Here is a 13538-nt window from a genome sequence, read left to right on the forward strand (position 1 = left end):
GCCCACTGATCCGTCCCTCCGTTTCTCGTTAACGGCCTGAACCTTCCCGCATACGACTTTTATGCACGTGCTGGTTTCGTGCTTTTTTCGGATGCGTGGCTCCCTCCTCCGAGGATTTAAATCCAACTCAGAGTCCCATTTCAGATCCGAAGGTGACGACGCCTCGTTAGCCTCATCCGTTGTCAATCGTTCCTGATTCTTCCCCAAAACCCTCTTCTGGTCCATTCTGTCCCGTCGTCGATCGAAAATTTTGGGTTTATTTTTCGAAATCTCAGGCATGGGAATGGGAATCTGGTAGCAAGTGGGATCGGACACTTCCTGTCTTACTCAGCTGTGCTTCTTACTTTCTGTCAGTGGGTGAGTTGTTTTGGTTGTCTCTTTGGTTTTCGTATCGATTTGTTGTTAGTCATCTGATTTCCTTGACGCTCGATCTGCCGTTTTAGGGTGCGTTTCGTTGGGATTTGTTAGAGAAGCGGCGTAAAAGGTGCACTCGTGTGCTGCTTCTGTAGTTTAAGCTCTTCGATCGACGTGGTGTGGCCTCAAGAAGCTTGATCTCGCAAGGTGCAGCTTCGGATCCCTAGATTCTGATGTTGTCGAACTCAGAGTTAGTGCTTTCATAATGGATTGGATCCACTGTCATGTGCTCATTGCCTATTTTCTTTATTTGTTAGGTTCTGCCGTGATTGATCACAAAGTGACCAACTTTGCTTCCCAAGGTTTCTTCCTCCTCAGATGGAGACATTGGTTGTGGTTTCTCAGCATCGGAATCAATGCTTCGGCAGAAGCAGGTCGCAGTTGTCCGATCGATTCGGCTCTGCTCCCTCGAGAGCCTTCAGAGGGATTAACTGCCGGTCCTTTGAATCCGGCACTGATATTCTATGCTCACCTCCTTCAAGAGTTTCTTCATTCAACAACCATCCCGCACCCAAATCTCCTTGCTTCTACCTGGAGCCACCTAAACGAAGTAGGAGGAGCAAGCCCATTCCTATAAACCCTCCACCTTCTCCTAAAGGAGCTACTTTTAATGGTGATTGCTCCTACTCTGAGCTATGGGCAGGGCCTGCCTACTCGAACTCACCACCCCCGAGTTCTTTGCCAATTCCTAGATTTTCCCTTCGCCAGAAACGGAGCGTCTCCTTTGAGCTGCCCATTCCTAAACCAGAGGTTTCTCTCCGATCTATATCGAAGTCAGCCCCATGTTCTCCCACCAGGGAGTCAACCTCTTCTGCCAAAGATACTCTTCCCTACACCGCCACAGCCACCGCCACTGAGAATTTGAGACGGATTCTCCACTTGGATATTGCTGATGACTGATGGGACTGGAGGCATTTGGGTTCTGTACATAGTTGTATTTTCGTTGGTTTTAGGCTTTATCTCTGTATAGCCAGTGCTGAATCACTAGTTGGAATCATGAGAACTTATAGGGACGCCTCATTCTTTAACCTTGGTGGGTGAGGGGTTAGCTTGTTCGAAGAAATGGAAGTGTATGTGAAGGAAAGAATTTGCAAAGGCTTGGAAGGAGTAAGATGATGGAGACTTCAGTAGTACGTACGTACATCGTGAAGCTAATAATGCACCAAGTATGCCAAACAGTTTGTTGGTTCTTGATGGATTAGTCTTCATATTTGGAGTTAGCTGACACCCCCTTTCCATTTCTCCCTTAAGAGTCAACTAGTTCGGTACTTATCGTTTGTATTCAAATTATAAGTTCCATGTTCAGAATGGTATCCTTGTAGGTGCCTAGTAGATTCTGTAGATTTAGTAAAAAGTTGCATGATCATGACTGCTCATACAGTAGAGCCCTAGAGCATGTCTTTTATCTGCATCTTTCATCATACAATCTTCATTAACCGAGCATGTTTTGCTTTTTGTTCACCATGTCGAATCAAGCTTTCTTATTTTTCCTCTTTGATGTTGTTCTTCAACTAATATCAGAATTAGTGCTTCACTAGTTCATCGAAGTTCCTCTTCCCGCTTCCTGGTTTTTGAAAGAGCAAGTTGGGGGGAGGACTTCTGATGATGATTTACACTCTGCTGTTAGCTTATCTCTGAGCATGTAGGTCGTAGTTGTTTGTCAAATTTTTAGTGTCACTAGAATGTCCGTCTGTGTTCAGCTCAATCAGCTTCTCTCTTTATCATGTGTCGATATAACATCAGGTAGTTCCCTCAAAGCTTAATCCTGAGTTTGTCAAACAAGTTCTAGTTGGGTTGGTTAAACATGTCATCAACGGGTGCTGCCGATGGTGTGCAGGAGGCAGATGAACTTGCCAGTCTCATCAAGGTAGAACTAGAGTCCTTGGTAGTAGTAGTAGTTCCTATTTTTTGCACTCTCCATTATTCGAGTGGTGCAGCATCCACTAACTTGATAAATTCTGCTATTATGAAACAGGAGCATGTTGGTGATGACATCATAAGCTGAAATATGGGCACACCTATTGTCGGTTCAAAGATCAGAAATTGTGCTCTTTGTTTCTGGGGTGCATTCCTCGTGTAGTTTCTTTGTAAAGTAGTTTATCATGGATTTTGTTTTCTTTGTAATAGGCAGTCAAGGAGTAGTTATAAGACTTGAATGTCTGATTAAGTACATAGGCCTTACTTGAGTAGCTTGTTCTGTGTAATCTTGCAATTTCAGTTTACATACTGTTGTCTACTGCATCAGCATTTCCTGTTAAAATTTGTGTTGTTCTTGCTAACCATTTCTCCTTAAATTTCTACCAAGGATAGTATCAGAACAGTAGTACCGTCCCTTATCACTAGTTATTTTCAAAGTCTATCTGTGCAGATAATGTGGATGAAAGGATGTTGTGTTCATTGATATGGGCAAAAAAGGAAGAAAAAACTTACCAAACACAAAGGGATGTTTTTGATAGTTGAGCTTTCTCAGTACTATATATCCATTGGTAAGATGATTGTGGGAAGTACCATGTGCTAGTGTTCTTGTGCTTGTACAATGGCAACTAAATGGAAATGCATAGTAAGGTTAATGGGATGGATGTGAGCCAAATATTCATTCAGCATTAGTTTTATATCAAACAATTGAGAAGGTTGATGTCTGATTTATGATGCAAAAGGCTTCAATTTTATGAGCCTAAGCTTTATACATTTTCCAAACTATGTATTTTTTGTCACTTATGTACCACCTCATATGACTTGTAGAAACTACTCTTCATAGCATTTCTCAAAATTACACTATGGTTTGACAGGCACACCATAAAATTGGGAACTTTGTTTGCTAGTTTATAGTTGTAGCAAAAGCATTCATGCAATGGATCAATTCTAAATATGTTGCCACAAGTATGTCAAAGAGAGACTCCTGCTGGATGTAAACCCAAGCATGAACTTTCACATGAACACCAAAGCATTTTGCCTTTCTTCATCAGTCTCTTGTTGTAATTATAAAGCATAAACTGTAAACAAATACATGGAGGTACTACTAATCTTTCAGTGTTGTATATTAAAATTATAGATCTCTAACATAGAGACAGAGCAGGGGAATTAGTTTACATGTTTGATACATTGCGGTAGCATATAATAAGAAGATTCGCAATACCGTAGAGCAAAATAAACAAAAGAAGATTTTGCACAGGAATAAAAAAAAAAATAAAACATTGCATGAGGTCTTGATGCCGTAGAGAGATCATCGAGTTCAGGCCGCCGTCATCATCCGCGAGAACTCCTCAAAGTTCACCTGGCCATCGCCATCGGTATCGGCTTCCTTGATCATTTGGAGAACCTCTTCATCTGTCATTTTCTCCCCAAGATTCATCATCACATTCCTCAGCTGCATGCCACCAAATTAAAAGGTCCATTTCACGACCGAGTTAGACTCGTTTGTGTTCTTCGTAGTGGATTAAGGTAGACATAATATAAGGAGAGAGGACCATAACGTGAAGCCTTCATGCTGTTCAAAAACCAAGCACAAGTCTTTCTCAATATCCAACACTTACCTCGCCGGCTGATATGAATCCATTTTCGTCTTTGTCAAACACTTTGAAGGCTTCCCTTAGTTCCTCCTCGGTATCCGTCTCCTGCAACACCAAAATCAAATGTTGTTCCTGAATTGATAAAGGTCATAAAATTAGGTTACGTATACTTGTAAGATTGGATGCTTGCTTGTATTATACCTTCATTTTTCTGGCCATTAAATTCAGGAACTCCGCAAATTCTATGGTGCCATTGCCATTGATGTCAACCTCCTTGATCATGCATTTCAGCTCGTCTTCACTCGGGTCCTGACCCAGCGATCGGATGACAGTGGCAAGTTCTTGCAGTGTGATGCAGCCTATCATTACCAGCATGTTAGCGAGAAGAGGTAATTTTACTTCCTAAGAAATTTACTTCTCAGTTGAAAACTCATCATTTTATGTTGACATAGAACCATAAAACTATACGACTATAAGAACCAAAAGAGAAGTCGCAATGAAGCTAATTGAAGCAATCCATGATAACATGAACTTTCCTAAGAAAGAGGACAAAAGATCAAACAGGAATAGCCGAGAGGCAAGGAAACACAACCAAACAAATATATATATATATATAAGAACCATCTGGAAATGTGGAGAGGAGGAGGAGAAGAAGAAGAACAAACCATCTCCATCTTTATCAAAGAGGCAGAAGGCCTCTTGGAACTCAGATATCTGCTCGGCTGGCAAGCAATCCATGATAGCTTCACCACTGGCTTTAAGGCGATCAGGAGAGTGTAGAAGCAGGCAAGAAGTGGGGTGGGGAAGCAAGGAAGAAAGACCCTCTGTGTAGTGTGATGAAGGTAGAAGGCAAACCCAGAGAAGAGAGCCTCTCTTGTAAGCCTGGGATGAAGAGGTGGTAGCTGATGAGATTTGACTGTTGAAAATGATCGGTCAAATAGTACTGTTTTTGGGGGTGCAATATTAGTAATATAAGATTTCTTTAACATTACACATATATTCGTAAATAATAATTGAGATATGGTTAATACCCTTTTGGCAAATTTTGTGGTTAACCAATATTGATATTGTTATCAATATTTAACTCTCGTTACAAAAATAAACATTTAAATTAGTAACACGTAATGCAATTTTGACTGGTAATTAAGTGGAGGAGCGACGTCTCGTTTTGACGGGCACGTGGCGTGAGTCGAGCGAACACGGACGGGACCCGTCTACTTCTGACCCGACTGCCTTTCCGTGTTGGGATTGGTGAGAGCGGGTGGGACCCAGGAAGACCGAAAGCAAAGATCGTGGGGCCGAAGAAAAGTAGTCGGCGACGCGGCTTCGGGATTTTACTCGAATTTTTCTTTCTTGTTATTATTATTATTATTTTTTATTTATTTCTTCTCACGCGTTTGTTTGACTCGGTGACGAACGCGTGTGTTAACATTTGGAACGCGGCTCGATGATACAATATAATTACTTTTGGGTAAATTCTTGAAAAAGACATTTATTTTTTTATAAATCTTTACATAGCCTCCTCATTTTTTTTTTTATTTTTGCTCATGACTCTCGGCCCATTAACTTAGTATTACCATTCTCGTCTTCCCTTCGCTCTCCGACGACATGACCAATCTCATCTTGATACAGTAGTGTCATTCGTGAAGAGGACGTCGGGACTTCTTTTCTCGATCCTCATGTACATGATGATGATCAAAAAGAGTAAAGAAGAATTTATAGGAATCATCAGTAACAAGCTATGGAGATAAAAGTAGTAAAGCGAAAGATGAAAATGAATGCAATTGGGTAGAGGATACAGTGGTTGGTGTGATAAAGATAGAATAAAATTATATCTTAGAAAAGAAAAAGCTATTTATGATAATTTGTAAAATGGAGGATATTCTTTAAGAATTTCTTAAAACAAGAGACTTTTTTAAGAAATTTATCCAATATTTTTTTATATTTTATATAGAAAACGAGTGAAAGAAGACAATAAGTCGTTGGTTTTTCTTCTGTTGGCCTCGATCGGGATTCCAAGATTCAATTCAATCAATGGGTCAAATTTTGATGGCACCTAGCAATGGGAATTTTTATTTTTTTTTGGTTTGCAAAGTCACGAAGTGAAATTTGTTTCGAAGATTTTAAGATTTTAAGATGATATGATAAGATCCTTATAAATCAAACTAACTAATACTCGAAGCCGAAGGGCCTCAAAAAATATATATTATCATCCTTCGGCATCACAAAATTTGATAAAATTTAATATATATATATATATGCATATTATATATATATATATGTATATATGTATGTATATATATTATATATATATGTATATATGTATGTATATATATTTTATATATATATATATATATATACATATATATATATATATATATATATATATATATACATACATATATGTATACATACTATTTAATTCTCATTTGAAATGTGACTATGGTGTCCAGGTGAAATGAGAGAATGGATGTCACCCTTCACTTATCTATCAACATGAGCAAGAGTTCAAAATAAATGATTATGGATTGCCCCTCTTGTCGTCGGATGGACAAGAGAATAAAACAAGGAGAGACTATTGGAGGCGATTAAAGGTTGTCTCCCCGCTAAATATTTCATAGAATATTCTATCTCTTTACAATCATATATAAAAGTTCATCTTCAATAAAATAAAAAGATGTTATCTTTTTTTATCACTCATACCCACACTTATATATCTCAGTTAACTAACTTGGGCGTCAAAGAAATCAGGTCGAAAAACATCTTTCGACTTTGATCTTCGTACAGGTAACACCTTAAGAGTTAGTGTTTCCACCTCGAATAATCCTATCCAGATCATATCAGATTAACCAAAATTTCAATGACTTCTTCCATCAACATATATAAAACATATATGTCTTGACATTTCTAACTTCCTAAGCTGTATTTTCTCTTCAATCCAATGAGAACATTTACTGGATGAGTAGGTTTATAAAATTACTATAAATTATTCGAGATGGGTGTGTTTCGGGCTTTGAATCCCACCCTTATTCAATTACCCAAGCTCACGTCCAAGCGTCAGCCTCAATTGGCTAACCTCATAGATATGGCTGACCTTTGGAATACAAATCCCAAATAAAAATATCCTAAAAGAGAAAAAAAATTATGAAGATGCTTTAAATCTATTTATCTCACTACTAATCTTCATCTAAATCATCGTCTAAGTTGAATACAAGAATCATAAAGTTAATTTGACTAATACAAACAAAGATAAACTAGTGTAGGATGAGGAGTTTCGGAAGTAATAATGATAATTTTGGCCGTCAACTTGATCTATATTTTGATTGATGATGCATTAGGGATTGAGGAAGATGTCTACCCACGAGGGGGTGTGATCGAGGAGTCAAAGTACAAAAAGCTTCTATCTGAACTCGTCGAACGATGCGATCGAGGGAGAAGATTTCTCAAAGTCAAAGAGGGTTTCTCATCTTGATCATGCTTCGTGCAATTCCTATAAAATCTATATCGAAAGTATGTCTAACAAGGGAGAAAACTTCTCAATGTCAAAGAGGGTTTCTCACACGAGAATGCACAGTGCTTGTTGATGTTGTTGGTGTCGTCTCACACGTCCAAGGCGAAGGATGGACGGAGCCAAGAAACCTAGTGAGGGCCTTCTCATCGTTTCAACCACCGAGGTGTTGGGAATAAACCTGTTAATGCGAAATAATTCTTCTCTCTTTGTATATCAAGATAGGTTTCTTATCAAAATATCAACTTGATATCAAAATGCTAATATCAATCAGCACAGCATAAACAATAGAGCAATAAATCAATCACACAGTGAGACCAAATCTTTTTAACGTGGAAAATCCAATATGGGAAAAACCACGGGACCGCAGTCCACCTCAAACTTCCACTATCAATAATAATGATAACAGGTTTATAGTAGGTCTTCTCTAGAATAACTAGAGGATCAGAATAACATCAAGATCATAGATCTTGGCTCAAGAATAGCATATCTTCATCACGTAGGATGGATCTCCTCAAAAGAGAATTCTAGATCTCACGAAGTGGATATCGTAGGAAAGTACCTTAGAGAGGGTAAACTGTAGATCAACACCGTTAGGATTGTAGAGTTTGCTGCAAGGATTCTCCACATAAAATTTGGGCCGAAACTAACAACGTTTGGCCACCGATCGTCAAGCAGAAAACTTAGAAACCTAATCTTTCTCTCTCTATTTCTCTGCACGCCGCCGCACGCTCACTGTGCACGCTGCACGCTCACTCAATTTTGCCAGGCCCAAATTTGTCCAAGCCCACATATGGGCTGGACCCAACAATTCTCCCCCTCCAGCTCATATGGTGGGCTGTACCAAGCCCGCTCTTCGCCTACATGCTTCAAGCTTCTCCTTAGGCAAAGACTTTGTCAACATATCTGAACCATTATCATTGATATGCACCTTTTCCAACTGTAATTCTTTCATCTCAAGCACATCACGAATCCAGTGATATCTCACATCAATATGCTTGGATCTAGAATGGTATGTTGAATTCTTGGAGAGGTGAATGGCGCTCTGACTATCACAGTAAACAGTATATACTTCCTGTTTCAAGCCCAATTCCTGTAGAAACTTTTTCATCCATAAAGTTTCCTTACAGGCTTCAGTAACTGCTATGTATTCTGCTTCTGTGGTTGATAGAGCAACACACTTCTATAACTTAGACTGCCAAGAGACTGCTCCTCCTACAAATGTCATCAAGAATCCTGAAGTGGACTTCCTGGAATCAGTATCACCTGCCATGTCTGCATCTGTGTAGCCTTCTAACACAGGTTCATCACTGCCAAAACATAAACACAACCTGGAAGTACCTCTTAGATATCTTAATATCCATTTCACTGCTGCCCAATGTTCCTTTCCAGGATTAGAGAGAAATCGGCTGACAACTCCAACTGCATGAGCTATATCTGGCCTAGTACAAACCATAGCATACATCAAACTGCCTACTGTAGATGAGTAAGGCACTTTGGACATTTCTTCTTTTTCTTTCTCACTTGTAGGATATTGTTTCGAACTCAGTTTGAAATGACCTGCAAGTGGAAAACAAACTGCTTTGGCTTTACTCATATTGAATCTTTCAAGAACCTTTTCAATGTAAGTATCCTGAGATAGCCAAATCTTCATTTTCTTCCTATCACGAATAATCTTCATGCCAAGTATTTGTTTCACCGATCCTAAGTCTTTCATGGCAAAAGACTTACTTAGCTCTCTTTTAAGCTTTCCAATTTTTCCAACATCATGGCCAACAATCAGCATATCATCAACATATAGCAGTAAAATAATAAAATCATCATCTGAAAATTTCTTCATAAACACACAATGATCAGATGTGGTTCTATCATACCCTTGGCTTATCATAAAGGAATCAAACTTCTTGTACCACTGTCTAGGTGCCTGTTTGAGTCCATATAAGCTTTTCCTAAGCTTACATACCAGATTTTCTTTTCTCTTGACTTTGAAACCTTCTGGTTGCTCCATGTAAATTTCTTCTTCTAAGTCACCATGAAGAAATGTTATTTTTACATCAAGTTGCTCAACTTCTAAATTCAAGCGGGCAGTCAAACCAAGAACAACTCGGATAGAGGACATTTTTACAACCGGAGAAAATATTTCTTCAAAGTCAATACCTTTCTTCTGACTGAATCCTTTCACAACTAGTCGTGCCTTGTATCTTTGTTGTGAGCTATTATTTTCAGTCTTCAATTTATAAACCCACTTATTCTTGAGAGCTTTCTTCTCTTTCGGCAGCTTTACCAAGTCATAGGTGTGGTTCTCAAGCAAGGATCTCATCTCTTCTTGCATGGCTTTAACCCATTCACTCTTATTCTCATGTAGAATAGCTTCTTGGTAAGTTTTTGGCTCTCCCCCGTCAGTAAGCATAACATACTCATATGGAGGATATCTGGTAGAGGATTGTCGCTCTCTAGTGGATCTTCTCAATGAAATCTTAATTGGTGGTGGAGGTAGCTGTTCAGTTGGTTCAGAATCATCAACTGTAGGTGTGTCATCACTAGTATTCTCACCACAATCTTCTTGTTCATCTCCCCCATGATCATCATGAACTACAGGTGAAGGAACTGGACCCAAACTCCAAGGAATATAAACAGAGGTTTCTGGCTTCTCAACATTATCACCATCATCAAACAATTGGTCTTCAAGAAACACAACATCTCTGCTTCTAATAATCTTCTTGTTCACTGGATCCCATAATCTGTACCCAAACTCTTCATGACCATATCCCAAGAAGATACATGCTTTTGCCTTATTATCAAGCTTGGACCTCTCATCTTTAGGAATATGAACAAATGCTTTACACCCAAAGACTCTCAAATGATTATAAGATATATTTTTTCCTCTCCATACTCTCTCTGGAACATCATCTTGCAGAGGAACTGATAGAGAAAGATTTATCAGGTCAACTGTAGTTCTCATAGCCTCCCCCCAAAATGACTTCGGTAACTTGGCGTGAGAAAGCATACACCTAATCCTTTCTTCAATGGTTATGTTCATCCTTTTTGTCACACCGTTCTGCTGAGGAGTTTTAGGAACTGTTTTCTCAAGCCTGATACCATGGAACCTGCAATAATTCTCAAAAGGACCCCTGTACTCGCCACCATTATCTGATCGAACACACTTTAGCTTTCTATCAGTTTCTCTTTCAACATTGACATGAAACTCCTTGAAAGCATCGAGTACCTGATCTTTAGATTTCAAAGCAAAAGCCCAAACTTTTCTAGAATTGTCATCAATAAAAGTAACAAAATAAAGAGCACCTCCAAGAGTTCTAGTTTGCATAGTACAGACATCAGTATGAACTAAATCAATAACATCAGATCTTCTAGATGATGGATATGTCTGAAATGCAACTCTATGTGTTTTTCCAGCTAAGCAATGATCACAAGATTTAAGAGATGTACCTTGCAACTCTGGTAAGAACTGCTTTCTAGCAAGAGTTTGAAGTCCCTTCTCGTTGATATGTCCAAGCCTCTTATGCCAAAGATCTATACTTTCACCTTTTCGAATTGCATTAATCTCTCCTTTGTGTAGCTTAGCTTCCATGATATAAAAAGAGTTAATCTTCTTTCCTTTTGCCACAATTAGAGAACCTTTAGTGAGTTTCCATTTACTTTCACCAAAATAATGTGCAAAGCCCTCATCATCAAGTCTACCTGTAGATATCAAGTTAAGACGAATATCTGGAACATGCCTTACATCTTTGAGTATTAATTTGCTCCCAATACTGGTCTCCAAGCAAATATCTCCAATACCCACAATCTTAGATGTACCATTGTTTCCCATTCTAACATTACCAAAATCACCAACAGTGTAAGATTTAAAGAAATCACCATGAGAAGTAACATGAAATGAAGCACCAGAGTCAATTACCCAGTTACTGTCCTGAGCTACAAGACTGACACAACCTTCATCACAAACAATAGTGATATTACCTTCAGCAGCAACTGTATTGGTCTCTTTTTCATTTTTCTTCATTTCATTCTGTTCTCGCTTCCAAAACCTACACTCTTTCTTCATGTGACCTGGCCTATTACCAATATCTCCAATACCCATAATCTTAGATGTACCATTGTTTCCCATTCTAACATTACCAAAATCACCAATAGTGTAAGATCTAAAGAAATCACCATGAGAAGTAACATGAAATGAAGCACCAGAGTCAATTACCCAGTTACTGTCCTGAGCTACAAGACTGACACAACCTTCATCACAAACAATAGTGATATTACCTTCAGCAGCAACTGTATTGGTCTCTTTTTCATTTTTCTTCATTTCATTCTGTTCTCGCTTCCAAAACCTACACTCTTTCTTCATGTGACCTGGCCTATTATAGTGAAAACATTTGATATCTCTTCTAGACTTGGATCTTCCTCTATAACCATATGGATTTCTGCTATGACTTCTTCCACGTCTTTCTTGTTTTTCAGTAACAAATACACCAGAAGAAGATTCACTCTGTTCTTTCCTTCTTGCATCTTCATTTAGCAAACTATCTTTAACCATATCTATGGTTAGAGTCCCCTCTGGCGTGGAGTTACAAATAGTCACCACATACGTTTCCCAACTTTCTGGTAAAGAGCTAAGAAGTAATAATCCCTGCATCTCATCATCTATATTCATTTTCATAGCAACCAACTTGTTTGCAAGACTCTGAAATAGGCTTATGTGCTCAACAATGTTACCACCACCATCTTTATACTTCAAATTTACAAGCCTTCTGAGGAGAGAAATTCTATTTCCCACTGTCTTTTTCGCAAAGAGATTTTCTAACCTTTGCCAAACAACATCAGCTCTGATTTCATCTGAAATATGCTCATGCAAGTTTATATTCATCCATCTTCTAATATAGGCAATAGCTTTTCTATGTTGAACTTCTCATTCTTCATCGTCCATAGTAGAAGGTTTATCTTTAACCTTGATAGGATTATATAAATCTTTGCAATAGAGCAAATCTTCCATCAGACGCCTCCAAGTGGAATAATTTGATGGGTTCAATTTAATCATACCATCTGACTCCATTTCAATCACACAAGAAAACTAGCACCAAACAACCTGGTGCTCTGATACCACTTGTTGGGAAGAAATATGTTAATGCGGAATAATTATTTTCCCTCTTTGTGTATCAAAATAGGTTCCTCATCAAAATATCAACTTGATATCAAAATGCTAATATCAATCAGCACAGCATAAACAATAGAGCAATAAATCAATCACACAGTGAGACCAAATCTTTTTAACGTGGAAAACCCAACGTGGGAAAAATCACGGGACCGCGGTCCACCTCAAACTTCCACTATCAATAATAATGATAACAGGTTTACAGTAGGTCTTCTCTAGAATAACTAGAGGATCAGAATAACATCAAGATCATAGATCTTGGCTCAAGAATAGCATATCTTCATCACGTAGGATGGATCTCCTCAAAAGAGAATTCTAGATCTCACGAAGTGGATATCGTAGGAAAGTGCCTTAGAGAGGGTAAACTGTAGATCAACACCGTTAGGATTGTAGAGTTTGCTGCAAGGATTCTCCACATAAAATTTGGGCCGAAACTAACAACGTTTGGCCACCGATCGTCAAGCAGAAAACTTAGAAACCTAATCTTTCTCTCTCTATTTCTCTGCACGCCGCCGCTGCACGCTCACTCAATTTTACCCTTTCTCTCTTGATTTATTTGATTTGGGCTGATGGCCCAAATTTGTCCAAGCCGGGCTGGACCCAACACGAGGTAATACGTTTGATGAGCCTCAGCCGTGGCCATGACTGCTGCTGCTGCAGTGCTATATAGGTCATGCATCTTCGCCACCCACTCGATATTGCACCCCCACCCCAAATGGAGAACATGTATCATGTGATTTTGCATCGCCTGAATGAAGATGGAGAAGTCATTTACTCCTCCTGTGTTTTCTGCTAGGGTTTGTCATCCTTCGAAGGGTTCACAGTGATATGTAGTTGGTAGTGATCTTACAGCATCATGTGCTCTTGCTATTTCTAATGCTCAATGAGGCATGCTTTCCTGGAAGAACACTCGTCAGCTCAGTCCATTCCATCACGATCTCTC

The 13538-nt window shown here is 38.9% G+C and overlaps 2 protein-coding genes across 2 annotated transcripts; one reads left to right on the forward strand and one right to left on the reverse strand.

Moving 5' to 3' along the window:
- Positions 1–216: 216 nt before the first annotated feature.
- LOC135612261 (uncharacterized) lies at positions 217–1547 on the forward strand. The gene is made up of 3 exons (XM_065108339.1): positions 217–357; positions 444–561; positions 672–1547. The coding sequence occupies exon 3, from the start codon at positions 733–735 to the stop codon at positions 1312–1314; it is 582 nt and encodes a 193-aa protein (XP_064964411.1). The 5' UTR covers positions 217–357; positions 444–561; positions 672–732; the 3' UTR covers positions 1315–1547.
- A 1863-nt stretch (positions 1548–3410) lies between these two features.
- LOC135612262 (uncharacterized) lies at positions 3411–4811 on the reverse strand. The gene is made up of 4 exons (XM_065108340.1): positions 4589–4811; positions 4125–4282; positions 3948–4028; positions 3411–3781 (listed from the first exon to the last, which is right to left on the reverse strand). The coding sequence occupies exons 1-4, from the start codon at positions 4659–4661 to the stop codon at positions 3647–3649; spliced, it is 447 nt and encodes a 148-aa protein (XP_064964412.1). The 5' UTR covers positions 4662–4811; the 3' UTR covers positions 3411–3646.
- Positions 4812–13538: the final 8727 nt, after the last annotated feature.

Source organism: Musa acuminata, chromosome BXJ2-5, assembly GCF_036884655.1.
Source record: "Musa acuminata AAA Group cultivar baxijiao chromosome BXJ2-5, Cavendish_Baxijiao_AAA, whole genome shotgun sequence".
NCBI classification, from domain to species: domain Eukaryota; kingdom Viridiplantae; phylum Streptophyta; class Magnoliopsida; order Zingiberales; family Musaceae; genus Musa; species Musa acuminata.

What these genes read in the sequence shown, in the direction of transcription:
- LOC135612262 (XM_065108340.1), bottom strand. Translation starts at nt 4,661, where the DNA reads ATGGATTGCTTGCCAGCCGAGCAGATATCTGAGTTCCAAGAGGCCTTC. An exon ending in TAATGGCCAGAAAAATGAAG is followed by an intron (nt 4,029 to 4,124) that starts GTATAATACAAG and finishes TTGGTGTTGCAG; the next exon opens with GAGACGGATACCGAGGAGGA. An exon ending in GATTCATATCAGCCGGCGAG is followed by an intron (nt 3,782 to 3,947) that starts GTAAGTGTTGGA and finishes GGTGGCATGCAG; the next exon opens with CTGAGGAATGTGATGATGAA.
- LOC135612261 (XM_065108339.1), top strand. Translation starts at nt 733, where the DNA reads ATGGAGACATTGGTTGTGGTTTCTCAGCATCGGAATCAATGCTTCGGC.